This window comes from Nyctibius grandis, chromosome 1, assembly GCF_013368605.1.
Source record: "Nyctibius grandis isolate bNycGra1 chromosome 1, bNycGra1.pri, whole genome shotgun sequence".
NCBI classification, from domain to species: domain Eukaryota; kingdom Metazoa; phylum Chordata; class Aves; order Nyctibiiformes; family Nyctibiidae; genus Nyctibius; species Nyctibius grandis.
In genome coordinates, this window is record NC_090658.1 from 89155444 (window position 1) to 89182188 (window position 26745).

A 26745-nucleotide genomic window follows, 5' to 3' on the forward strand; every position below is an offset into this window, starting at 1 on the left:
ATTCTATGTCTGCTTCTTCAGAAAGATCTTGAGTAGTTCAGATATACTGATACACTTCCTAAGATACCTAACATTTTCTAGAATCAAAAGTTAGCCATGTAATTTAAATGAGATATTGTGACATGCTGCGTAGTATTTAGTCCGTAAGAATCTAGGATGTTCGAGATACACAAAATATGTTAAAAATAAATCTCTCAATTTTGGAACTAAAAATGTAACACACTGAAGGGTTAAAGGAAGCATATTTGTAATAGGCCTCTCTGTGTAAATATTTACGTGTCATTCGTTACCATGGGAAGTTTTTTAATGTTACTAGTCTGAGTCTAATTTAATTCTGAGTAGATCTGATCAGCCTCTGAGCATTTCTGTGCTCAAAAGAGGTCTGAGAAGATAAGCCCAGAAATACTTCAGTAATTACCAGGATTCAGGAAACCTTATACAGTGCGAGCATCAGTTGTGATACTCCATTCTGGTTTTTTAGAACTTCTGAAGCGTCCAGAGAAAAATAACATTAGCTGCCTAGACGATGAACACCATAAGGTACCCCAGAAGTCTGTGTAAAGGGAAAAAAAATTCCTTTTTCTTTCTCTTCTACTACCTACTGGTAAAGAAAAATTCAGTGCAAAATAGTCTGATTGTCAATTAGTATGATCATCAATTAGTACAAGCAGCAGTAGGTTCTTGGAACTATGTCACATCAATATTAAACTGGCTGGCTTATTTTATAGGGTTGTGGCTTTGGTGGTTTGGGGTTGTTTTTGGAGTTTGTTTTTTTAAGAAGAGTAATTTTATACATTGTGAATAAAGGCTATGTGATTCATTTTTTTATGAAGTCAGTCGAGATTTCAAAATTGGAGGCTCCAGGAAGAGTTCCAAACCTATAGAAGTCATGGTTGCACAGGTTATGACTTGAGTGATTTCACTACACCATGAAAAAAATACTTTCTTTAATCTCTTTAAAATTTCTATTAAATACAGTTCCAGTTAGGCATAAACCTACTTACATAAATTAAAATGCAAACAGTCTTGTAATTCCTCAAATCGCCATCTAGGGTTATGCAGATATATAAAACTGTAATTGCTGTTGCGGTGTATGAATTATAGATGTGAAAATAAAGCATTAGCCTTTTTTCCCCCATGGTTTGAAATGAAGTGTGATTTGTATTGCAGCTTCGACAACTGTCACGAGTAAACCATCCCAATATTGTCAAGTTATATGGAGCCTGTCTAAACCCAGTAAGTTATAGCTTTCTCAGTATGACAAAAGGTGACTGGCTTAACATATGCAAGCATCAATGCACAAAATGTGTATTTTATGTACAAAAATGTATATTCTATATATATTTTGTATGTTTTATCCATAATAAGGAAATATACAGCTATGTAGGTTGGCTGATGTTTTCAGGTTTTTGATTTTTCTTTCCCCTGCTATGAGAAATAAATTCTTTCAAGAAAACCCCAAATGCTTTTTCTAAACATCAGTTATACTTCAGGTTGTCAGAATGGCATCATGGCATCTGGTGTATTATATATGTAGTGTCATTCATAGCTACAATCCCATTAATTGCAAATCAGCAATACACAAAAGAAGACACATTGGCAACACATGATTCATAGCTTGTAAATCAGTTCCTATTCTCATGTATGCAATTTTCAGGATTTCTTTTCTTTCTGCCACAGCTACAAACAGTCCCAAAAATTCTTAAAGTGGAAAAGCAAGTACTGTGACAGGACAGATGTATCCTTAGCTAATTCTAGTACAGGCTATTTAATTGGTTAAAATAATGCTGCATCCCTTTTTCCTTAGTACTAGTGAAATTCTTTTGACATGGTGTTTAAAATTTTTTGTAAGCCGCTAAAAAAAAGTAAAGGCAAATGACTTGCAGTTTGAAGACAGCATTTGCTTGTCAAGACTCGGGGGGGACATCACTCTCTTCTTCCCTAACTTACAGTGGGAACTAAGTATAAAACTGATTCTTGTTTCTTATACATAAATATGTACCATTCAAACTGACTTTTTACCTCATAGATAAATTTTCCATTAGCTTAGCTATGGAGACCTTGCAGTTCCTCTCAAAGAACTTTCCTTTCAGTTTACAAAAGCTGTTTTCCACCCCTACATTTAAAACATCCCTATTTTTTGTCCCCTCCCCCCCCAAAGGTGTGTCTTGTTATGGAGTATGCTGAAGGAGGTTCTCTGTACAATGGTGAGTATCATTTCAACATAGCATCTTTCTGGAGCTGAAGTGCTACTGTTAGGGCAAACATGATCTAAAATATAAAGTTGTTTCATACATATGTCTCCATCCTTGGAGATACTCAGAAGCCCCATGGATACAGTCCTGGGCAACTGGCTCTGGGTGGCCTGTTTGACCCTGCTTGGTGGACCTCCAGAGGTCCTTTCCAACCCCAACCATTCTGTTGTTCTTTGAAATCCTTAAAATAATTTTAAGGAGAAAGGACTGTGCTTTTAAAAACCACCTTTCAGTCCACTGGTTTGTTTCTTGATACCAGTTTGTTATATTTTGTAGAAGTCATTTAAGGTTTTGGAGTGGAATATCTGAAAAGATTCTTCCTTAACTTGTAAATTCCCTGAGCATTTGTTTAACGTAGACTTTACCAGGGATAGCTGAGAATGAGCAACACCTTTCACATTGAATTTTAACATCAAAAATTACAAAAAACATACTAAGAAATGGAAAATATTTTGACATTTCCATTATTTTAACAGTCTGCAGAAGGATGTTTTCAGTTGCAGTAATTACCTGAGCTTTCTGACTAGTATGTTGTTAACTCCATTGTATCTGTTGTAATATGCAATAAAGTTCTTTTTAGTTTGTGCCTTTGTTTTGCAGTGCTGCATGGTGCTGAACCTCTGCCTCATTATACTGCTGCACATGCCATGAGTTGGTGTTTACAGTGTTCCCAAGGAGTGGCATATCTCCACAGTATGAAACCAAAGGCTCTAATCCACAGAGACCTGAAACCACCAAAGTAGGTTTATGGCTCATGTTTCATATTTCCTTACAACTGGAATTTAAGATCATTTGTAATAATTTCATTGCATTTGAAATAAATACCTTTAATTGATACTAACTTTATTGAATGTACTCTATTCTAAATGAAAGGTGTGCATTTGAAACTTCAGTTACAGAACGATGGTGCATGGTACAGGAAATGAACTGTACTCGCTTACTTTGTGTTAAACTGGAAAAACATCCTGCTCCTGCCCTGCATCATGGAAGAGGATTTTGATTGGGATAGGGCTTCTAATCAGAGGCATTTAAAATGGCCCAGTTTTACAGTGGGTTGTGGTGTTCAATAAGATAACATTGGAGGGGAGAGTGTTGTTTGGTTGCTTGGTTTTAACGTCATATTTAATCTGATGTATTAGAGCTCTTTCCCCACGTGGCCATCCTCCTTTATCCCCTCCTTCTGCCTGTTCCACTATCCCTGCCAGAATCTCCCATTACTTTCCACTGAAACAGAAATGAATAGTTTTCTGCCCAGTCACTTCGTTGATCTGACTCATTTACAGCTTCAGAGCTGGCTCCGCAGATTAGGTGGAAACAGAGATTTGGGGATCAGGAGGATCACCCCTTTTTAGTGGTAGCCTGCAGTTATTACCAGATGAAATTATAATGTGAGGCCACACGTTATGTCTTGAATTCTTTCTTGTATCCCCTGTTTTGCTTTAGAGAGCTGCTAACATGTAGCTTCAAGTGCTTTCATTTAAATAAATAGCTACATTGACTGACATTAATGGGAGTCTTGATCATTCTTCTTCTGGTAAAATTGTTACAGCACTTCTTGTTTTTCAGCCTCTGGCATCTGAAAGACTAATTTTGTCAATATATGCTTAGTGGTTTTACTATGGCTGAAGATATTTATTTAAAATCTAGCATGTAGAAATATTAATAAATTACAATATGTATTTGATTATTTTAAAATATTTCATATGTTCAGATTAGGCACAAGTGACCTTATTTATTTCTTAAATTATAAAACTAAAGCACTGAGAAGCCAAGCCTTAGATATTTAACTATATTGGTATGATAGTTGTTGGGATAAAAAAACAGTGGTTTATTACCAGACTATTTCATCCTACAATTTTAATTTTTTTTTTTTTAATCTCTTGACAGTTTGCTCTTGGTAGCCGGGGGGACAGTTCTAAAAATCTGTGATTTTGGTACAGCCTGTGATATTCAAACACACATGACCAACAATAAGGGAAGTGCTGCTTGGATGGCACCTGAAGTTTTTGAAGGTAACAATAATTTACAATGTCAATATTATGTGTTCTTTCTAGGGATGCAGCTATGAATGAATTTGGTATAGGAAAAAGAATTCTAGAATCATTTAGGTTGGAAAGGACCTTTAAGATCATCAAGTCCAACCGTTAACCTAGCACTGCCAAGTCCACCACTAAACTATGTCCCTAAGCACCAAGTCCACACATCTTTTAAATACCTCCAGGGATGGTGACTCCACCACTTTCCTGGGCAGCCTGTTCCAAGGCTTGACCACCCTTTTGGTGAAGAAATTTTTCCTAATATCCAATCTAAACCTCCCCTGGTGCAACTTGAGGCTATTTCCTCTTGTCCTATCACTTGTTACTTGGGAGAAGAGACAGACACCCACTTCACTACAACCTCCTTTCAGGTAGTTGTAGAGAGTGATATGGTGTCCCCTCAGCCTCCTTTTCTCCAGACTAAACAACCCTAGTTCCCCCAGCTGCTCTTCATAAGACTTGTGCTCTAGACCCTTTAGCATTACGTGATGCTTTAGAGCATCACGTAATCATACTTTATTTCAATCAGTGTACTAAAGTTTGAGGTAACAGCTGAAAGAGTCTTGACAGAAGTAGTTATGTTTATTTAAAAATCTGTATGATTGTATATTGCCAAATAATTATGCAGTGTTTCAAAGAGCAGCACTCAGTTGACTCAATCATGTTAGTATTAGTTTATTACATGAAGATGTGGAACTTTTATTTGTGTCATTGCGGAGATTTACATAAGTACCACCTTTGGACAGCTGCTGTTTCTTATTTTACAAGCAAGTAAAACACAGTCAGAGGGCTGTTTCCCCAGGATTGTGCTGTTTTCGAGATTCTTAAGTCATGTCAAACTCTTCTGACATTTAAATATGCTGTCATTACTTTCACCCCCTATTCTGATCAGCTTTTATATTTAGAATTTACCTGTTAGTGCCTCTAAATTGAACATAATTGCCTTCATTTTCAGTCCCCCACTTTCTTGTAACTTCATCTTCGTCTGCTCTTTGTGTAATCTAGAGATTTGATGTATGTATGTCCTCTTTCCTATATACTGAGGAACTTGTTGTTAACAGTTAATTTAGTTACGTAGGAAAACAAGCTATTTCTTGCAGTGTAGCTGAGGAAGACTGATGACACTTGACGATTAGATAGGTATAAATGCTGCATGATCATCAGAGAAATAATCCAGTCAATATCAGATTGCAAATTAAACAATTTTTAGTCAGTCAGTACCTTAAATTATCATTGCGATTAGCAGAGTGCTCTGGAGAAGTCGTCTTCGTGGTTTAGGAAGCAAGTGTCCTGGTTTGATATATTTGGCAAGTGCCTGTGTGCAGCAGTAGTTTCTCAGATTCTGGATGCAAGTGGCCTCTCTTCTTTTACTGTCCTTATTCCAGAGAGAAGCAGCAAATTATATATGTCTGTACACATTTTTAGGAGGTGTTTCCTCCCGAACACCACCTTTGGAGCTTTTGTTTTGAAAGGACCGTTTTCTCCCGCATATTGCTTAGAGGACCTACCCAAGGGTGATCTGTTTCATTCTGGTGCTTAAAAAATTTCCATTATGTCACTTTATATTGAGGCACCTACTCTATTTCTTTAACTCCAGCTAGGAATGCTTTTTTTCTTAACATTTGTTTACTATTAAATGAAATTGTATAAAGAAGAGATAATTTTTTCTTTTAGAAATAAACAACTGGACAATGTGTTAAAGATAGATTTTTTTTTTGAGTGAAAAATCTTAATTTAAACCAGATTTTGAAGTAAATATATTGTAGTAGGGATTTACAGTGCATACCCTAATTCCTCTGGTGTATGAATTCAGCAAGGCAGAACAAAGAAATCTTGTATTGCAAATTTATTGTTGGACAGCAGCAAAAGCCTTCACTTTACAGTTGGTTTTCTGTGCTTTTATCTGAAAGCTTTAGTGATAATGGCACAAATCTTTATGCGAGTGTCAAGGAAGGAAAGGAATCTAGTAGCTTCTATGATGCAGCGTATCAAGTTGCTCTTGAAACAACTTGTTTCAACAACAGTTGCTCTTGAAATTAAACTACTAAAATTATCATGTGAAATGTCAAAACTGTTAAAAATTCGTTTCCTTATGCTACTGCATCAGAATTCAACAATGGAACAAATGCTAATACTATTTTAGTACTATTCTAGTACTAATGTTTTTAGATGAGAACAATAAAGGCACAAGAAGTATCTGTTGTAGATGGCAGAATGTTCATTGAAGTAATTGCCCTATTATTAAGAGTTTTCCCCCTTGTTTTAAATATTAGGGAACCTAAAGCCTTGTACAGATCAAACAATATAAATGAAAAGAGTGTCATTTACATCAGGGTAAAGTGAAAGAGAGCAAGTGCTCTAATATCAGAACACCCTTTGGAAGAAACTATTTTAAAATTGCTTTGAGATAATTGGATAAATCGGGGAATTATGATGTCTCTCTGTTATCCTACCTTGGTCTGTTACATGATGAAACAATACAGAATACTCTCTCACTTCTTTTGGACTGTCGGTTTTCAGAATTAGTCGAAGACTTCTCAGCCACAAAATAGAATTTTCTTGCTCAAACCTGAGAACAACACTACTTGCCTGTCATAGGCTGTGTTTCACAGAAGCGCTGTGGCTGCATAGACGAGAGGGACTGTTTTCCTTCTGTTAGCAATCTGCCATTGTTAACAGATACCTTTTTTTCCAGCACCCTTGGAAAAAAAGCTGGCTGATAAAGCTGACTTTGCTATTCCCCTTCATTAACTTTTGAACTCATAAGCCACATTCAGCTACTTTGATACAGGTGTAAAGCCAAGTTCTTCAGGAGTTTTTTAAAATGGGTAGCTGGGAGAAGTCCAAATTAGTGCCTTCACTTAGAGAGGACTTGTGGTCATGCTGCAGCCTGTCTCTCCTGTCTGCGTTGCAAATTGGCTGGTCTGCAAGAGCTGGCCTGAGAACATGCTGCTTTTCTTGCACAGTTTGTCAGAGGTATGGGGGCAGAGGAAGATGGCTCATAGGTAGACTGGAGCCTGTTGCAACTGGATGCTATATGATGGGTATCCACATGAAACTAAGCTTCTTTAATTCCACTGTTCGTGAAGTGATTTGTCTCAATGATGCTTTCTGATTATGTATTAACAAAAAAAAAATCTCTTGACCACTCGATGCCAATTTTGATCCTTGTTTGCAGACAGATGAGCAAATCTCTATCATTTGTATTCACGCATTTATTATCATGTCATTAGCCATTCACATTTCTTTTTAGTATTTGCACAAGTTACGTTTACAGAGCATACGTTCTTTTTTTGCAGTCTCTGAACATTTTTATTCATTGTTCTATATTACCTATGTGTCTTCTGCATCTTTAACAGGAGTCTTAGAAATGTTGAACTTATGGTCAAAGAACTTTAATTAAGTAATGACATGACAAAAAGAGTGAGAATAATAAACAGGGAGGAAAGAAGATGGTGAGGAATTGAGGAATCTGCTGATATGTTCATATGGTAACTTACTATTCTGCTAAAGATCTGTAATTAATAAAAGCAATGGATATCACAGAGACGTTATTGGCTGGCATGTTGTGACTAACATGGGAGAAGTGAGTTGAAGAAGAATATTTAGAGGAAGCAAGCATAGTCTGTTAAATCCTGAATGCAGGAGATCTTTGAAACTTAATAAATCGCATTTTGTATTGTGTAAGAAAAGTGATGGATTTTATCATTTCAGGATGACTCCAAGTGAAAAGGATTGATTTCCAGGGAGGGGCATTCTTAACAATCCTACTGTCAAATGATTTCAGACTTAAGTTAGTGTGAATCGGCCAGCTTTAGAAAACTGTTTTTTCTCAGCAAAACAAATGTGAAGTGAAACGAAGCATATAGAGCTATTTATCAGCTCAAACTGTACTTCTTTTTAATGTGTTATCTAGAAAAGAGACAATTATATTGATGGCTTTCTTCCAGGTAGCAATTACAGTGAAAAATGTGATGTTTTCAGTTGGGGTATTATTCTCTGGGAGGTAATCACCCGTAGGAAACCTTTTGATGAGATTGGTGGTCCAGCTTTCCGCATAATGTGGGCAGTTCACAATGGTGAGTTGAAAATACTTTATTGCATTTGAAGTTGTGTATTTGACATATAAATTTGCTAAACACTCTTAACTGTGCAGCTTTAAGTTACTAGTTTTTCCGTTTTATACTTCATTAAATAAAGACTTGATATAGACTGCTGCTTTTGTGGCAGTATGGGTTCTGTGTTATTTGGCTGCTACAGTGCTTGCATTTCCTGCTACACGTAACTAGCGTGTAAACAAGCAAAGGAAGGGCCATGTTCTTTTTGTTACGACACTCCATTTTAAAAGTAATCTGAATCATGCGCTACAAAAAAACCCACAACCCCTCTGTCTGGATGAATGACGATTTCATTAGCCAAGTTGTCATCATGTTTTTGTTTTGTTTTTTTTTTATTGGATGTCTACCAAAAATTTGTGAGTGCAAGTAATTTGACTTGTCTTTAGAAATGCTAGAAACTGTCAAATTCCTGTAGGACCATTAGGCATTAAAAATATTACTTCGGTTTTCGTGTGGGTTTTGTGGGGTTTTTTTGTTGTTCTGCCATTTGATTTATTTTATCTTTATATCTAGGTACCTATAGTCATAGAGCAGGACTCTACTGTGCTAGTTACTATACAGAACACTAGTTACTATACAGAACAGATTCTCAGGAGCTTTGGATATAAACAGGAGACAATGGTTTGATTCAAATGGACAAAAGAAAGCAGTGGTACAGCACTGGTCAGAATAATAGACTGTAGTATCTTTATGCTAGTGGTGTAACTTTTTTTAACAGTGTGTTTTTAGGTACCATGGCAAAGCAGAGTTTTAAGAAGAATAAAGTAATGGTAGTGAAGTAGTTCAGTGAATGTCTGCAAAGACTTTCTGCCATTTGTGAAAGACAACATCAAAGAAAGCATGAATTTGTTTGGAAGATGTAATTAACAAACAAGCAATGAAGGCCAGTCTGCTGTAGTGTCATTGCTTCAGTACTAAATTATAGAAGCTTAAGGTGAGCACAGGCATCCTATTCGATAAAAAAGAGAAAGGGGCAGACAGCGATAGGATGGATGAGCATTATAGTCCTAATAATGCACAAAGATAGATGTTTGCAGATGGCATTTTTGAATGAAGAAATTCTCTATTTCAGTTTTTCAAGGACACGAGTCATTGAGATTAGAAGTGATGAGTGCCTTGCATAAAACCATTAACTGTAAGCGTAAATGTAATAGTCATAAATCAGAAAGCCTCAGTAAGGTGCAGGAGTATCCTTTAGGGGAAGACAAATTCCCTATCTGTCCCTTTTTCCCCTTTTCTTCTTTTCCTTCTTAGGGCAGAAGTGTTAGTGTGCTTCATCTCACTTGAAACCATTGTGGCACTCTTACTTCATGTATTACGTGTTATGGTTAATACATTCTTAAATACTTGCTGCTTTCTATGCAAAATGTCACTGTATTTCATGTATTAAAACACAATTGGATGTCCATTAATCATATTCATTGTTGAAACAGTAAAAAGAGTAGAAACTTGAACCGAAAACCAGCTGAATAGTTATACAACAGTTGAAGTAAAATACGTAATTAAAAATGTATATAGGCCATGAAAAAGTCACCTGAAATTGATACTTACAGTGCTTAATAATTCTTCAGGGAGTTCTTAAGAGCAAAATCAGCCCTCAAAAATACCTCCCTCCACCCACCCCCCATGTGAGTACAGTATTAGGAACCAAAGACTTACTGCTTGTTTCCTAGTTTGGTCTGGAGCTTTATTCTTCAGAAAGTGGTAACATATTCATTAGCCATTGTAATATGTTGTGTTTGGTCAGTCAGTGAATTTATTCAAACCACTACTGAAGGAAAAATTTAATTTCTTTCTATTTGTTTGTGTGTAATTAGAACTTGTATGTAGTGCAAAGGAACTTTTTTTGTCTAAGTACAGGCCAGTTCTTTCAGACTACAATTAACTATACGTTTTCCTGTATTTATTTAGCAAAATATCAGAGAGAGATCAGTCGCTGTCAGTCATCGTATGGTCTGCTTAACGAATTAAGGGTTTTTTTCTGATTTCAATTATAGGTACTCGGCCACCACTGATCAAAAACTTACCTAAACCAATTGAGAGTTTAATGACCCGTTGTTGGTCCAAGGATCCCTCACAACGACCATCTATGGAGGAAATTGTTAAAATAATGACACACTTGATGCGGGTATAAAAGTTTATTTTAGTATCATAATCATTTCTTAACCTATTAAGTTGGGAAATTGTATTATAAAAGGTATGCCTTTTATCACACTCTCAAGGTGGGCTTGCATGTTTTCTCTCTCCTCCTCTCTCTTTTTGATAAAAATTATCAAATTATTACAGTAGAGAAGGGAAATCATTCCTCTCCTTATGGAAGAGGTATACTAACCCATAACAGATTTGAGGAAATTAATACAAATAGTCATAGATGTATTTTAATGTATTACTAAAATAATTTCATTTATTTCTCTTCTAAATAAATTATTATAATATATTTTTATAAATTATTTTATGAGGTACTATTTAGATAATTTTAAAACAATTGTGTTTTTTTTTTTAATCAAATCATTGCTGTTTTTTCACAGTACTTTCCAGGAGCTGATGAACCTCTGCAGTATCCTTGCCAGTATTCAGATGAAGGCCAAAGCAACTCTGCCACTAGTACAGGTACACTTGTATAAATAAAAGAAAAACAACAGCAACATAAAATGATGCAGATCAATTATAAAGCACATTCTCATATTGATTTTGAACTCAAATTGGGAAAGGTAACCTTTCCAAAATCTTAAGCATTGGCAGGAATCTGTTTTTTTATTAAGACTTCATACCACATCATATTTAGTGTTCCCAGCCAAATGGTTTTGCTGAAGCTTACCTTTAATGGAGAACAAGCACATAATAAAAGCTGTCTCCGAATGTCCAGGTTTAAAGTCTCCTCCTTTTTTCCCCATGAAGATTGCTAGCAATTGACACTCTTTCACTCATATGTCATGTTTGGGAGTTGGTATTTTTAAATTTTTGGCTGTTCTTGAAAGCTGCACCTGCTTTCAGTTATGATCTCCACAAATTAAACTTGCAGTTGTTTTTATGTTAAGATGCAGTAAATACAGTAATTTAAATTAAGTGCAAGGAAATCACTAGAAAGGTGAATGGAACAAAATGTGGGCTAGGCTTTCAGGTAGTCTTGCTCTCAGAGAAATCCTCTTAATAACAGAAAATAAAGATCATTCGGTTTCTCATTTTTTAGAGTACTGTTTTCCCACTTCAGTTGTTTTTAATCTTAGGTGTCTTCACCTGCCACTGGTTGGTTGGTTTGTTTTCTGTCTCCAAACAAATTGCTGTTATTTTGGATAAAGTTTCCTTGGCTACTTTGCAATTTAGTGACCTGTACATTACAAAATCTTTTCAGCTGTAGCATTGTACTGACTTTACTAGCTGTTCTCCACCCCTCTACACATGATTTTGAGATATGATTTATCACTTTAAACTGTGAATATATATTGTCTGTTATTTTTAAAATATTTGTGCTCCTCTATGGTTACTAATGGAAGTTGTCATTAATTGTGAATGAGGTTACTGGTTGTATTGTTAATATAACATCTACCCCAACAATTTCACAGCAAGCTAAAGATTGACTTCAGAATGTCATCATAGTACTTAGTTGTGTATTCTGTCTTTTTCACTCCTTTTTGCATTAACGGATCTGTTGCAATCTTGTAGCTTGCCTTTCATTAAAAGTTTTCAAAAGTGTTGCTTTAAAGCAAAGTTAGGCTTCTGAGAATGCTCAAGTGAAGAGACACACTTTATAGTATTTTTAATGGAAATTCTCAAATGTTATTCCATGTTATTGATTTCTAGGTTCATTCATGGACATCACCTCTACAAACACAAGTAACAAGAGTGATGCTAACATGGAACCAAGTGACTTCCAAGGAGCTTCTACCAATGACACTATTAAACGATTAGAGTCAAAATTGGCGCAGCAAATGAAAAATACAGCCAAGCAGCCGGTAAGCCAGTGCATGCAATTTTGAACCATAGTAATGAAATGGACAAAGATGGACAAAAGTGTTGTAACTGCTACAAAACTTTAGTGACTTCTTTCAAAAACAGTACATAATTGGAGCGGGTTAGTTGCACAAAAAGAATATGAAAAGGGATGGAAAAATATTGAATGATTACAAAAAGGTAAACTGGAAGGATCTAATAAGGTCTTCAATGAAATCAAAAAATAGTTCATTTTGTTTAAAGAGATTCATTAGCTTAAAAACAATTTATATTTGAACATTTCTTCCTTAACTTAGAAGCTAAACATCAGTATGACATGAAAGGATTAAAGATTTATGTGAATTTTGAAAATACTATGTTTTATTTCAAGTAGGACGAAAAAATACGATTCCCTTGTGACAATATTGGTCTAGTTCTGCTCAATTTTTATCTGCATAAAGTTAGATTCTTTTGAAAGTTGCCAATATTTGATTCTTGTATGCCAATAATAGCTAAATTGTTACCATTTATTGAATTATAAATTTTAAATCTTGTCACGTCTAAAATGCACATTACAGAAATATTTTAACGTACATACTGTGCATGTCACAGAGGGGCTTCTGCAGAATTTTTTTTCTTTTTAAAAATGTAACTGTTGAAACAGGGTGATCCTGGCCGTTTGAGCTTACCCCCATCTCGTGGGAGCAGTGTGGAGAGCTTGTCAGATGTTCGCGTGCGACCACAGTCATCCCTTGTTTCAGGAGAAGCCAAAAGGATGAGTGCTGACATGTCTGAAATAGAAGCAAGAATAGCTTCCATCACAGGTAAAATAAAGGGACGTTGGGGGATAGACAGAGGAGTTGGAAGGAAGGAAAGGAGGAAGATATAAAAAGTGCATAGTCTTAGAGAAGGTTAATACCGTTAGTCGTATGAAAATACTTCAACTTTTCATGTAGTCTTTATTGTCCTTTATTAATTGTGGGGGGAAATGGCTTCATTCACAGTTGTACACTCAACAAGGTTGAGTATTTTAATTGGGTACTTTTAAGGTTGTGGAAGAGATTACTTTTGTTGGATTAGACCTTTACCTTTCTAAAAAAATCATTATGAGACTTGTAAATATCAGGCCTATCCCAAATGCACAACTTTCTCCTTTGCATCTGAAATAATGTTATTCCATCTCTGCTATCATAATGACTTCTAAAATAATATTTCCTTCAAGGTTATTCCTATAATATTCTTGAAATTAAGAGGTGGGTTTAAAGTTCAGCAGGTTCCCAAATAAGTTTTAAAATCCACTTTGACAGATTTCAGAAAAAGAAACATAGTTAGATTTTATTCATCAGATTAACAAAGCATTGGTATCTTTTGTTTAAAAAAAAAAAATAAAAGCTACAGATGTTTTGCCAGGTTTGCTTCAGGTAGCTATAAACTGTTGTGTCTAAACATTGAATCCTTGAGTGAACTGGAATTTATGTGTAAGTATAAATACAAAATTTTATAGTGAAAGCATCTTTATTCTTCTCAAAAGAGCAAATTAATAAAAATGTGTATACTTGGTAAACACTTTCTTGTCTCTTCATCAAAGATATTGTTTGTTAATCTGTGCAAACTTCAGGTTTTAAGTTTCATATCTGAAACTTTTTTTCATTATGGTATATAACCACAGATTTAAATAATCAGGCAAAATTACTTTGGTTAGTCCAGGGTTATTTAGCTGTTCTAGTATTTGTCTACCAATCTGAAAATTAGAGTAATCGAGTAGCTGTAATTAGTAAGGAAATATGCATCATATTCTGGCTTTCTTGTGCACCATGACTATTTCATTTTTGTTCTTCATTGTATTATGATTACTCCAGGATCTTGTTTTACAAAATACTGAAGTTACTCGTTAAATAATATTTTTCTTGCCCAACACTTTTTACTTTTATGTTCTTATTTTAAAGTCATGTTCCAAGATTTGTCTTTTGTATTGTCAGTCTTTGACTGGATGATTGTGTAGCACATCTCACCTAAGTATCTCTAAAGGTTTCCTAACACAGAAGACAGCTGTGTACTTACCTGATAATAATAACATGCTGGTTTTCTTTTAAAATGTCAGGACTCACTTTGGTCACTGACACTCTAAAGTCAATGTAAGTTTTTGACGTTAGTGGAGATAACCTGGCCCTCCTTTGTGTGACTTTTTAGTTTTCATTGTTTGTCTTCCTTAAGTACATTGCTCTGAATAGTGATGACTATTTCAGAATATTCTAAGATTTTTTTTTTTTATTATTGTTATGAATATAGGGTTTCTTTTTCTTGAAACAAAAGTATATATTGAACATACTAGGTGGTTTTTTTTAAGAAATCACTTTAGGCAGTAGTGGACTACTGGAAGTGAGGTCAAACTCACCTGACCGTAACTTTTTCAAAAAGAGCTGAAACAGCACTGTATTGGTTTTGCTTTGTTTTTTAATCTTGTTAACTGTGTGACAGGAATAGTATGCTGTGAACCTGAAAAAAATTGTATGGCTGGGTGAGAATTGGGCTGTTGTTAAGATTAAATCAGGTTAAGAATCATTTAATCTTCTTGTTTCGTCTATCACTAGATTAAGTGTAAATCACGTAATGCACGTCATCATTACTTGTTAAGTTTGAGATGGATACGCTGCAATGTTCTACCTTTGGGAGATGTATTTAGACTTTTTCTCTAAATGGGAACTATTTATCTTAAACTATACAAGTAGTAAAATAACAATAAAAAATGTGTGATTAGAAGTACCTAACTATTAATCTTGTTTATAAAATAGTTATATAATAGTACCGAACACTAAAGAGAAAATGTTGTTCATTTTCAAGTTCAGGCAATCAGGAATTTATTCTTAATATGCAGGTGATCTGAAATAATTTAATTTGTTCTCTGTTTGGATAATTACATTTGGTTTTCCCTTCCTTGTTGCCATGCTGCTTTCTGCGTTTGACTTTTGTGTTGCTAACTATAACTAATTACACGGTGTTGTAATGACAGCTAGTTCTGCATTTTTTGCTTTTTAACAGTTGCTTTACTATGTGTAAGCATGAGTGGAAGGCAATGCAGTTTATTCTGCATGACACATTTTTGCATGAACTATAGTTTAACCAAGTTTATGAAAAATGCAGTATTAGGAATTTAATAATTTTGCTATTGCCATTTTAGTGTTTTGCATGTGTATTGTATATGTGTATTTTTTCAGCCTATTCCAAGCCTAAACGAGGCCATCGTAAAACTGCTTCATTTGGCAACATTCTGGATGTCCCTGAGATCATCATACCAGGTATCGCAGACCAGGTGAACGGGTCAATTGGTTAAGATGCTGGAATAATGATCAGACTGCTAAAAATACTTCTTGCTCCAGTTGCTCTAGGACAGAAGTAGAAATTTTCCCAATAATTTTTCCATAACGTCTCTGTAAAGAGGAGCATGATACTTTTAAGTACAAACTTACTTTTATCAATAAAGGATTTAATCTTCTAGTTCGAATTTACTTCTATTGATAAAGGATTTTTTCCTTTATGATCTTGATATTAAGAGTCTTCTTACAGAGCAAAACTATATATGTAGTCTTTTATTACAATACCTCATTTGGTGAAAATGGGCTTAAGTTTAAAAAGTCCTGTCTAGGTAATTTTCTTGCCCCAATCTTTGTTGTGTTTGAGCACCCATTTTTAATCTAATCAAATATTAGTAGAACAGAAAACTTAAATACGTTACGTACAGAACTTCATATTATACTTGTGATTTAAAAAAATTAACGCTTCATCTATGTAATTCTTACATTTGACTACACCTTTCCAGAGCTAAAATGTGTCTGCATGAGGTATTTCTGTTGTGTTTAAGTTAATGCAAACTAAAATTATTAGGAGAGGCTTCTGACAGGAAGAAAATCAGTATAATCAGGCACCATAGCTGGTAATTTCGGTTGGGACTTTAATGAATAATTCTCATTTATCCCAAGTCTATAGTTAGCAGCATATCGTTTTCCTTTCCCATTCCTTTTTTTGCAATCAGAGTGGATTTCTTTCTTTCATTTCATACATCTCAAAGCCTAAAAATAAGTATAATCAATCACAAACTTTGATAAGTATACCATTAGCAGTACGCAAGTCACTTCAAAATGATTTGTCAGAGGCAGGAGATGCAAGTAATAGTATCTACTGCTAGTCTAGAGACCCATTAAAACCTATGGACCCCTACTCTAAATTTGTGTTATCTGAGGTATTTCCTTATAAATCTTGACATTGTTTGGTATTTTAAAGTTGAACGCAAAAGATAATTTCGTACAAAACTTTCTTTCAAATAACTTTGTTAAAGTTTACGTGTAAAAATACAGAATGTCAAAAAGTAGATTCCAAAGAACAATAGCACTGCCCATGAAAAGAAAACCTATTTGGCATTGAGGCTAACAAATTGGCAAGAGAGTTTACTAGTGTAGCTTTCCACTGTCATTTTCAAACGGTCCTGGCCTGCCATGACATAAATGAAATCCTGAGAGAGCAAGGAAAGAGAAAGTGAAGAGATCTGTCAAGTTTTGCAGTGTCAACACATGATGAGAGCCTGGTAAAGAAGCTCCAGAAGCTGAGTGCCTCTTGTCTGTGCACACTGTCTGCATGTAAGACCACTGAGGCTTCCAAGAAACCTTGAAACTTTTAGAGAATAATTAAAAAGTAAATGAAATAAAATGCCATGTTGTTTTCACATTGTTTTTACTCATGTAGGCAGAGGAAGTCAATTACATGTTCTTTACCTGGACTATTTTAGTTGAACTTGACAAGATGGGAATTTCAAGGTGAATTTGGAATAGCTGAGAGAGAAATAGCAACCTGTAGAAATGAAAGAAGGTATAGGATTGGAGCAAGATATTAATGAATTTTCTCAATATTTGCTCTTAACGTCTTGTTTAAGTCTTAAATAAGCGATAATGAAATTCACTGTTAATGCTTTGTCAGAAGCGACTATTTGTACAGAGGAGGATTAGAGTATCACATAGGGTGAAATTTGTTGTGACTGAGGGGAAAAATCAGAAATAAGGTAAAATCCAGGGTCATGCACCGAGTTACACACTAGCAACAATTTCTTTTAATAAGATGACTGTAGCAGGTACATGCAGATTAATCCCAGGTAGTATAAGCCACTAATGTAATGCAGTTGTAAAAAACTGTGAAATCTTAGGGTTCATTTCCAGGAAAGATAAGGAAGCACTAACACTAGTTACAGGCCTTTGTTGAGGTTTAATCAGGAATTTAACATACTGTTCTGGGCAGCCATATAAAAGAAACATAGGTACACTCTGAAATAATAGCAAGAAGAGCTACTAGGATGGTATGGAGAGTACAAAGAAGAATCTGAAAGCATGACTTTTTAGCCCACAAAGTGAAAGCTGAGAAATGAATAATTATTTTCTGTAGTGAATCTGCTGCTAAAGACTAGGAAGAGAGAACTGCTTAAGCTAAAAGACAGTATTGGCACTATGGAAAAAAGATGTAAATGGTCTGTAAATAAGTCTGGGCTGTATATTAAAAGTTTTCTGGTTGTCAGAACAGGTTTCCCATAAGAATCCCAAGGCCAGAAAGAGATAACTGTTACGTGACAGGGATGTGATCATCTGCCCAGTAAACTAATTATATTTATCTGTATACGTAAAGCAGTTATTCAAAAGTACCTTACTCAGTTATTCCTTTTAAAGACAATATAACAGGGCCCATTTCTCACCTCTTTCCTTTCCTTACCCTCTTAGCACAAGTCTTTCAGTCCTGGCCTCTTAACACGCTTTTCCCCTTCTAGTTACACTTCCAAGACCCCCAAACTGGCACCTCCGTCTCCATCCCACGCCGTTTCGTTCCTTAGCACTTCTGCCACATACTCAGCTTCTCCGAACTCCCCTGGGCATGTCCGTCGGTGGGGCGAGCAGCCCATCTCAGTCCTCGGGGCAGCACAAGTGCTGACCCAGTCTGTGTTGTTGCCTGAAGTTCTGCTGAGCGCATGGTGAAGCAGCTGCTCACCGGAGAGGGGAGGCACCACTCAGGCATGTTACCATGAGTCAGCTGCTTTGGGGCAGGGCTATTTTAGAAGTATGAGTACTATGTCTGCTATCATTGGGGTTTTTCGTAATGTGTTGCCTCAGCTGCTTTTCATCCATTAACTTCTTATGCTACCAAGGTCTTAAAATACAAATTTTTATCAGTTGAAGGTAAAATGTTAGCAGAAGTGGAAGTTTTTAATATATATATTTGCTCTTCTTTCTAAAGAGGTTTCAATAAGGGTGGATAGAACTTTTTTTCATTTAAGATGCTGTTTTATGTTACTAGCTTACAAAACTTAGAAACTCAAAAATGGGTCAACTAATTCCTTTTTTGTGTAACAACTTGGCAAATGAGTTTTCGGTGATGGTATTCTGCAACCAGATAGCCAAGTGAAATATCAATATTTTTTTTCAATTCATAGTATAATAAGCACCAACATTTTATGTACATGAAAAATAAAAACCCTAGTAAGTACAAAAGGCTTAAGTAGCTACAGTTTAAAGAAACAAAAAAAATCAAGCATAGTTTGTAATGTGATCAAGAAAAATAATGAGAACACCTTTTTGATACAAACTAGTCAAGCAGCATCTAGCAAATATACCTTCAAGTACAGCCTTTTCTTCACTGGCAACGTTACACATCTCATGCATATAGCATGCATGCATTTGGCTTTGTAATTTTGTCATCTAAAACTGTGCCACAGCGTTAAGATTTTTATAGCATTGACACTGCATAAGTGATTACTGAGGATAGACACGTTTCGTTGAGTGTCTTTAGAAAGTGGATAGGATTTATCGATGCTTTAGGTCTGTAATTTTTCCATCTACTTTTAAAACCAATGTAAGCCAGAAATCCCACCCTTGTCTCCCCAGATCACTTCATTCTTCTGGAATTCAGATCAATGTAACTTCTTTAAAATGTCTTCTAGCACTGTTACATTCACTGATCATCCTGTGCTGTGAGAGGGGTTTGGGTCTTGTAGATGTGTAAGGAAGAGAGAGTACTGTGCACAAATAAGAAAGTGTAAAAGGAGATGCAAGTATCTGCTAAAGGGCAGGGAGGAGAGTTCATAGCTGGTCTGGGTATTTGGCAGGGGGTGGGGACAGTGATCAAAAGCCTTAATAAATTGTAGAATTTGGTTTTGCTGGAGTATGTGGGGTAGCACAAGATGGAAGTTTCCTGTTCGTTTTGAATTTCGTTTTAGAAGATAAACAACAGTATATGAAATGTTTTTTTTGAGGCCAGGAAGTAGGTTTGTGATATTTGATTTTTAATCTTAAAATCCTGTAAACCACTGAAATCCTCACCTAGTGCATCAAGCACTGTATATTAATTTCTGTGCATTTACAAATCTCTTAGTTTTTATAATAAGAAAAAAATAGTTCTAAATGGATGTAGAGGTAAGAACAAGATCAAAACTGTGAGAGGAAAGCATAGAGAAGTATCAGTGATCATTTCAAATAAAGATTCTATGTTGTATAGTATATTTTTCAATTGAAATTTGTCTTGAATGTGGAGCAATAAGTATTTGTTGATTCGTAGTCTGTTTCTGCTTTGTCTAAGCTATTTGCCAGATGTCTGCAGTAGTTATACTAATTAAAATGGCATTGCCTAGTAGAGCTTGCTCTTCCCTCATGCTACTAACTTGAAGATACTTCATTTAAAGGCGTTCATTTATTACAGCACAGTAGTTCTGGCCCCTCTTTCTCCCCCCAAGGCATTTTCTTTTCTTTCTTGCACCCCGCCCTGATTATTTTAACATTTTGGCAGCCTTGTTCTAATATTTCAGCAACACATGTGCTGGGTTCTTTAAATTCACAAATGTTGCTAATCTGAAAGGAGAATTTCAGATATTTTTGCAAGCCTATTTCAGCTGAGCTAATTTTATAAAAGTGTTGTTGAATGAAATGTGCATATACTTTTGTATCGGTCGTGGTATCTTGAATATTGAGACGAGCTGTGGAAGCCAGATGAAGTATCCACAGCACAGAATTCTATTAAATGTATAAACTTGTTTGTTAAATGATTAGGTAGTGAGAAAGTTCACTGTAAAGGAACAAGTTCAGAAATTTTGGCATAGATTTGTCGTTCACACGATCTCTAATATCAAAGTATTAAACATAATATGGCCATTGTTGCTTAGGTAAGTATATACTTTCCCTGAATTTCAGAAGCAAAAAATCAAAATCGCAGAAAAGTTGCAATTTAAATTCATTTGTAGTCAGAGCAAAGAATATATTCCCATTATAGAATCCATCTTGATTTTTTTATATGCTTGTTTCTCATAGTACTTTCTATGAATTTTAGACTATAAAATGTCATGACAAATTGGTAAAGTAGCACTGAGAATTTTGTATTGCTGTTTTGTGGTAACATGTTCCTACATGTAATAGTACCGATATTTAAAAATTTAAAGTATGATACCATTAAATGTATTGATTAATATTAAATAGTCTTACATTTTTGTAGTAACTGTTGCAAATCAAAACACCTGTCAAGATAGGCCGTGGAGTCATATGGAAATGATGCTGAATAAGAAGTATCTAAAAGGTTGAAAATGGGATACCTGTTACAGGGGTTTGAGTGAGCTGGGTTGGCTGGTGCGTGCGGGGTCGCTGGGCGAGGGGCTGCCACGGCTGCAGGACATGTTTCAGATGCTCCCCTCCAGTAAAGTTACATAATGCAGGGCTAAGAGCAACAATTTTGAGCATTGTCAGCTGTTACTCAGGACGTTTTGGTGTTTCCTTTCGGACAGCTGACCTGCTCTGAAGAGGCAATATAAACAATCACCGTAATAAAAATCAAAGTAGCCAGGGAGATTCCGTTGCATAATCTCCTTTCGTTTTTAAGGAGACTTTGGTTCCTGGAAATGCCTTTGATTGCGTGTCAATGTTAAAATTTAAACTGTTTTATGTAGCTGTCACTGGTGGATAATTGCTAACAGGTGGAAGGAGAAGAGGAAAAGATTACAGCATTGTGCTCAGTAGGTTGATGGTGAGATGTGATTTAGCTGAACAGTCCCCTTTTCACACTTCTCAGAGCATGAGAATAGGACATAGTTTTGTTAGCTGAAGGAGACAAAGACCAGAAGGAAGCGCTTTTGCTTCTTAATTTTCGTTAGGGGAGCGGCACGCGGGCAGAAGTCCTTGCTGTGTTTCTTGAGCACGCCAAAGAGCAACAGGTTAAAGCTGGCAGCCTGTTATCTTCGCAGTCTAGCTTTTAGAAATCCCCATAACGTAACGCACTTGAAATAGATGTCGTCATCAGCTCCTGCCCTGAGTACTAAGCCTGACCAAATACATGTGACAGAAGATGGTGGAGTAGAGTGCAGCAGCTATTCATGTGGTAGGAGTGGTTATTGTATTAGGGTATACTTTTTGTTGACAGGCCAGCATGTTTTGAGTTAAAATTCTGCAGCTGTCTCTCTCTCCCCGTCTCTCACTTTCTCTCTGTGGATTTGTACAAATTCCAAGCTCCTCTGCAACAGTCGCACCCTTCTTATTTTGTTCTGAATAGATTTCACTGGTTTGTTTTTGTTTTGTTTTTTTCCCATCAGGAAACGGACAGCAGAGGCGCAGATCCATTCAAGATCTTAGTGTTGCTGGAACAGAGTCCAGTCAGGTAACGTCTTTCTCGTCTCTTTATCTTTCAGTAAAGTCAACACCAAATCTGTACAGGGAAACTGGTCTGGAAATCTTCACCTTCCATGCTTTCGTAGAAATGATGTGGAAGCTTGGCAGACAGTAGTGTCGTTTGTATTGCCTGTAGATGAGATTCCATGAGGGTAATCTATGAATAAGCTCTAGGTGAGAAGTGTTTTCTGTATAGCTCATGCGACATTTATCATTTTTAGGTACACGTAGTTTTTGTGTGCCACTTCATTTGGCTGAGGGCAGATGTTATGCAGGAAAGCCTTTTTGCCTCTCTATGTGTAGAAAACAATAGTAGTTACTACTTATGATTGTACACATACCTTATTATACACATATGTACACATACATTAGATTCACTTTTTGCATAAAAATAAAAAGCATGTGCATCAGTATTATAAATGTATTTATTATGAATCTCTGAACCCTGAATAGTAACTTACAGTAGTATCTCTCCATTTCTTGTGGAAGGTTTACAGGAGGGTGCTGTCACAAAGTTTGATTTAAAAAAAAAAGACTATCTCAATATGATATTTTTCTTTCCTGGTATCATAAGTGCCATGGTAACAGACACAGTAGTATGCTACATAAAATTGAAATTAAACTAAGACTAAATTAAACTAGGAACATGTTAAATGAGAAAAGTACAGCTAATGCTTCATTCAGATGTGTTTATTTTGTGTTTTTAATTGCTTTGTTGTCTGTTTCAGTAATTCACAGAGGCTATTTGGTCATTAGTGTGAACTGGCAATTTTGAGATCCCTACTATTATTTGGATGTGGGAAACTGGAGCTTAGCATATTAATCAGGTTAATCAGGTTACCATATTAAACAACCTACTGCAATAATCTAAAATAGGTGGTAATTTTGGGGGTGTGTAGTTATCAGGGAGATCAACATTTGATCCTTCTTTAATTCCGTGGAGTGCGATACCCACAGAAACCTCATCAATCCCCCAGATAATATTAGCAGAATTTACTATGTACATCTATCAGAAAATAACAAATGAGTCTTAAATACATTTTAATACCTTCAGAGAAGACAGATTTGTTAGAAAGAAATGAATCTGCAAAATTTAGTAAAGAAATAGATTAACCTATTCAGTTAATCGTAGAACTAAAATTATGCAAGACTTGGGGGGAAAAAAAATTAAGTGCCAGTACATCAGTTATACGAAATTGCACTGATTGATGTATGAATATATTTAATTATAGCTTTTTTTCTTTAAAATTTTTCATTCAGTTCATTTTAATGAATGGTTAATATTTAAAAATGTAGAATTTCAGCATTTACTTCATGATAACTGTTACAACAATATTCTTTTGAAAGCTGTTCTACTGCTTGTATGGATGTTCTGGCTAAATAGTCCTTGTGACCAGGAGGATACAGAAAAGATTTTTTATTTACCTTACCAATTTCTGATGAGGGTCTATAGAAGTACCAGAATCACATTTTACTTTCTTGCTTCTGATAACATACATATTGGAAATCTAAGTGAAAGAATTAAAATTGTCTGCTTCTATCTTGCAGTTTTTGGAAATGTTATGATAAAATCTGGAAAACATAGTATTTTAACAGGCATGAAAATGCACTTTGGAAGAAATTTTTGCACTGTCCATATAAATGAATAAAGAATTTTCATTCCCTTTTTGGTGTGAGAAGAGATAGAAAAGTCTGCTGAAACTAGTGCTAACTTTTGGGTACATATGTTTGTATATTTTTTTAAAAAAATAAATCATAAAACAATGAAGAAAGCAAGCACAATGTAGTGATGGCAAAAGACTTAATATTATTCTTTATGGGTTTCTATAGCTCTGGACCTCACTGCCTTTGAATTTTATTAAAAATCTTGAACTGCTATCCATATAAGCAATCTAGTAGCCAAAGCAGAAAAAACATCTTTGACCAGCGAAGCTCTGATCAGTTTATCGTATCTCCCCATATGCGCCATACCATATATAGGTTATCCTTTCTAATGTGAAAATCCCCTTCCCCCTCCCTCCTTTCATTGCAAACATCCTTCTTCCCCACATTCCGTTCTCCTTTACACCCACCCTGCGGCGCAGCCTTCCTCACCGAGCCGCCATGGCACTGCGTGCTTCCGCTCCTGCACCCAGCCCTTGCAAGCCCCTGTCCCGCTCAAAATTGAAGGATTGCCACGGTGCTGCTTTTCTTTTTTTTAACTATTTGGCTGACACACTAAAGCAGATCTTTTTACTAAATCTTTTTATTAAATGTCTTTTCCTGAAGACTGCCACTGTTGTCAATAGAAAATGATTCCGTTACAACTATTTTCTTAATCAGGAAGGTTTTTCCAACTGAGAATGGAATTTTTGTTAAGGTGGAGGAAAACACTGGACTTGGTAATAATAAATATACCAAAGCTTGGGATGCTTACCTGAAAGGGTAGACCAAGACTATTGTCTCCCTGCTTAACTGCTGGTCTGTTTTAATCTGACCTTCTTGTATGTTTCATGATTATATGTATGTATTTTTGTGGTTTGTATGGCTGATTATTACTATTTTTATGTTGTTGAGACACTTAAGGCATTTTCCAGTATTGCTTTTACTGATGTTATCAACAGCAGACAGTAATAGTGCTTTGCAGGTGATTTTCCTACTGAACTGACCCTTTTACATCAACAGTTTACATAGGAAAATATGCTAAGCCGTTGACGGAACAACAAAGGTGTTCCGTCATTGTTTTAGCTGTTAGAGTGGTTCAGTGTTGAGAACATGTGTTTAAGCCTGATTTTTCACAGACTTCTCTCGTGCTTGGTGACCTTAGACTGGACCTTAATCCAAGTGACATGAGCAGCACTGATGCAACCCTCTGTACAGGCAAACGCTACGTTTCCATTTGTTTCCATCCGTATACTGTGATGCTCTGTTCATTTGTCCACATAAATTTCTTTCGCACTGAATTGTCTTTTGCCTTTCCATTTCCCTGTACATGCATTTTAAAACATTGTATTGTGACGTCTGTCCAGCACTACTGCTTTTGCCTAAACACCTTTGTAACACAGAAACAGACGTGTAGACTCTGAACTGCAGCCATAAAAACTTCCGGGGGCTTGAAGGAACACAGCGAACCTGCTGTTTACACTGGATAGAGTCTTTACAGAATTTGATATTTTATACTGATACTGAGAAACATATTTGGCGTAATCACTCAGGAACTGCAGGTTGTGATCAAATGCCTAGAAAGGTATCCATGTCCTTGCCTGTGTATCTTTTATTGGGTTGGTTGGTTTGGTATATCATCCTTCACAGTGCTATTGTAATATAAAAACTACCTCTTTTCAACTTTTTTTTTTTTAAATAACTGTTGCTGGGCCTTCGTAACTGTTACAGTTTACTTTGAAGTGAAAAAAATAATTATTAAAGAAAACCATGTACTGTAGTGAACAGTTGAGAAGCAAGGTCAGAATGTACGTGCCCACATGCATGCAAGCTAAGTGTGATAATTTGGGGGATCTGATATTTCACACATGAATCATTCTGTCCATGAGATTGTGAAATTGGTCACAGATACACTTTTTTTTTTTTTCCCCTCCCCTTTCACAGTGAGATAAAATCCACAGATGAGGAGACAGGGCTAGTAACGATGATTTCTTTAAACTGGGTTGCCCATTTAAATTAAACTTGAGGGGTGGATTATACCTCGGAGCACACCAGCTTTTAAAGACTGCAAGTCTTTGAGAAATGGAAGCTGAGAAGCTAACAACACCATGTGGGTTTGGCCACCTGGCAAAGATGATTTGAGAGTAACCTGATAACAAGTCTGTTGAGCATACTGAGGTACCTGGAGGAAGCAATAATGAAAGGATACCTGTGAAAGGGTAGCAGAAACTGATTGCTAAAGAACAGTCGCTGGCTTACCTGTCCAGGAGGCCTGAAGCATCTCACTCAACACACACTCAAACGCTGTAATCTGACAGGTGTTCAGTTTTGGGAACTTCCCTTGGACTTTGCAGTGCTTTTTAGATATGTTTCAGATACAAATCCTTTATTTCTATCTCTAGTCATTTTGTCTAAATAATATTATCAAGGAAATGTATTTTTTCTTTTGATAGATCAAAACAATCTGGTACAGCAAGCAATCTGGTACAGCATTGAGAAGTTACTATAACTAGAACACTTCTCAGGTGCCATTTGCCGTCAGGTGTAGATACTCAACAAATCTCTTTTTGCTTGAAGGGCTTACACACTGTTAAAAGTGCTTGCTCTGTCTTCTGACCTTTCACATCAGCGGAGTGTGTTTATCATTCATATCTGAGGACACTGACAGTAAGCAGTAAGCTCGGCAGCTTAAACCTTGCTTAATGTCAACAAAGACTCCAACACAAAAGCTTTTTCAAAATGTCTGATGCTGTCATCCTGGTAATATCATCCATCGGATTATTTCTACAATAGTTTATTGCCCTGTTTCTGGCTACTAACATAAAACACTAAATTGTTAACAAAAATTGCAGGGGAAACATAATGCAGTTGAAATAATGGATAGTTCAGTGTGTAGAATCCTGTTACTCTTTGGATTGTTACTTGACTGAAATCCTGGCTTTTAAAAATTAAGTTAAGATAGGATATTTGGAAATTAGAGTCATGAAGAAGTACAGTTTCCAGGTAATGTATGTTTGAGTGCTTCTTTTGAAAAATAGGGACTTCTAATTAATCAGTTAATGATAAATACACCATATTGAAAATAGTTGTA

The 26745-nt window shown here is 35.8% G+C and overlaps 1 protein-coding gene and 1 long non-coding RNA gene across 7 annotated transcripts in view; one reads left to right on the forward strand and one right to left on the reverse strand.

The window, feature by feature from the left end:
• Positions 1 to 26745, forward strand: part of MAP3K7 (mitogen-activated protein kinase kinase kinase 7) — a 49160-nt gene that overhangs the window by 12746 nt on the left and 9669 nt on the right. Inside the window, exons 2-13 of one of the 6 annotated variants that reach the window (XM_068423744.1) lie at positions 482 to 540; positions 1171 to 1236; positions 2162 to 2207; positions 2836 to 2994; positions 4143 to 4267; positions 8242 to 8370; positions 10407 to 10537; positions 10938 to 11019; positions 12211 to 12362; positions 13004 to 13163; positions 15555 to 15635; positions 21938 to 22002. In XM_068423744.1, the coding sequence (XP_068279845.1) occupies positions 2903 to 2994; positions 4143 to 4267; positions 8242 to 8370; positions 10407 to 10537; positions 10938 to 11019; positions 12211 to 12362; positions 13004 to 13163; positions 15555 to 15635; positions 21938 to 22002 (1017 nt within the window). In that variant the 5' untranslated portion in view covers positions 482 to 540; positions 1171 to 1236; positions 2162 to 2207; positions 2836 to 2902. The remainder of the gene's footprint in view (positions 1 to 481; positions 541 to 1170; positions 1237 to 2161; positions 2208 to 2835; positions 2995 to 4142; positions 4268 to 8241; positions 8371 to 10406; positions 10538 to 10937; positions 11020 to 12210; positions 12363 to 13003; positions 13164 to 15554; positions 15636 to 21937; positions 22003 to 26745) is intronic. The other 5 variants (XM_068423503.1, XM_068423336.1, XM_068423587.1 and 2 more) reach the window with 5 other exon arrangements.
• On the reverse strand, positions 12685 to 18328 carry LOC137676786 (uncharacterized). The gene is made up of 3 exons (XR_011050138.1): positions 18088 to 18328; positions 17106 to 17181; positions 12685 to 13130 (listed from the first exon to the last, which is right to left on the reverse strand). It is a non-coding gene; the product is annotated as an uncharacterized lncRNA (long non-coding RNA).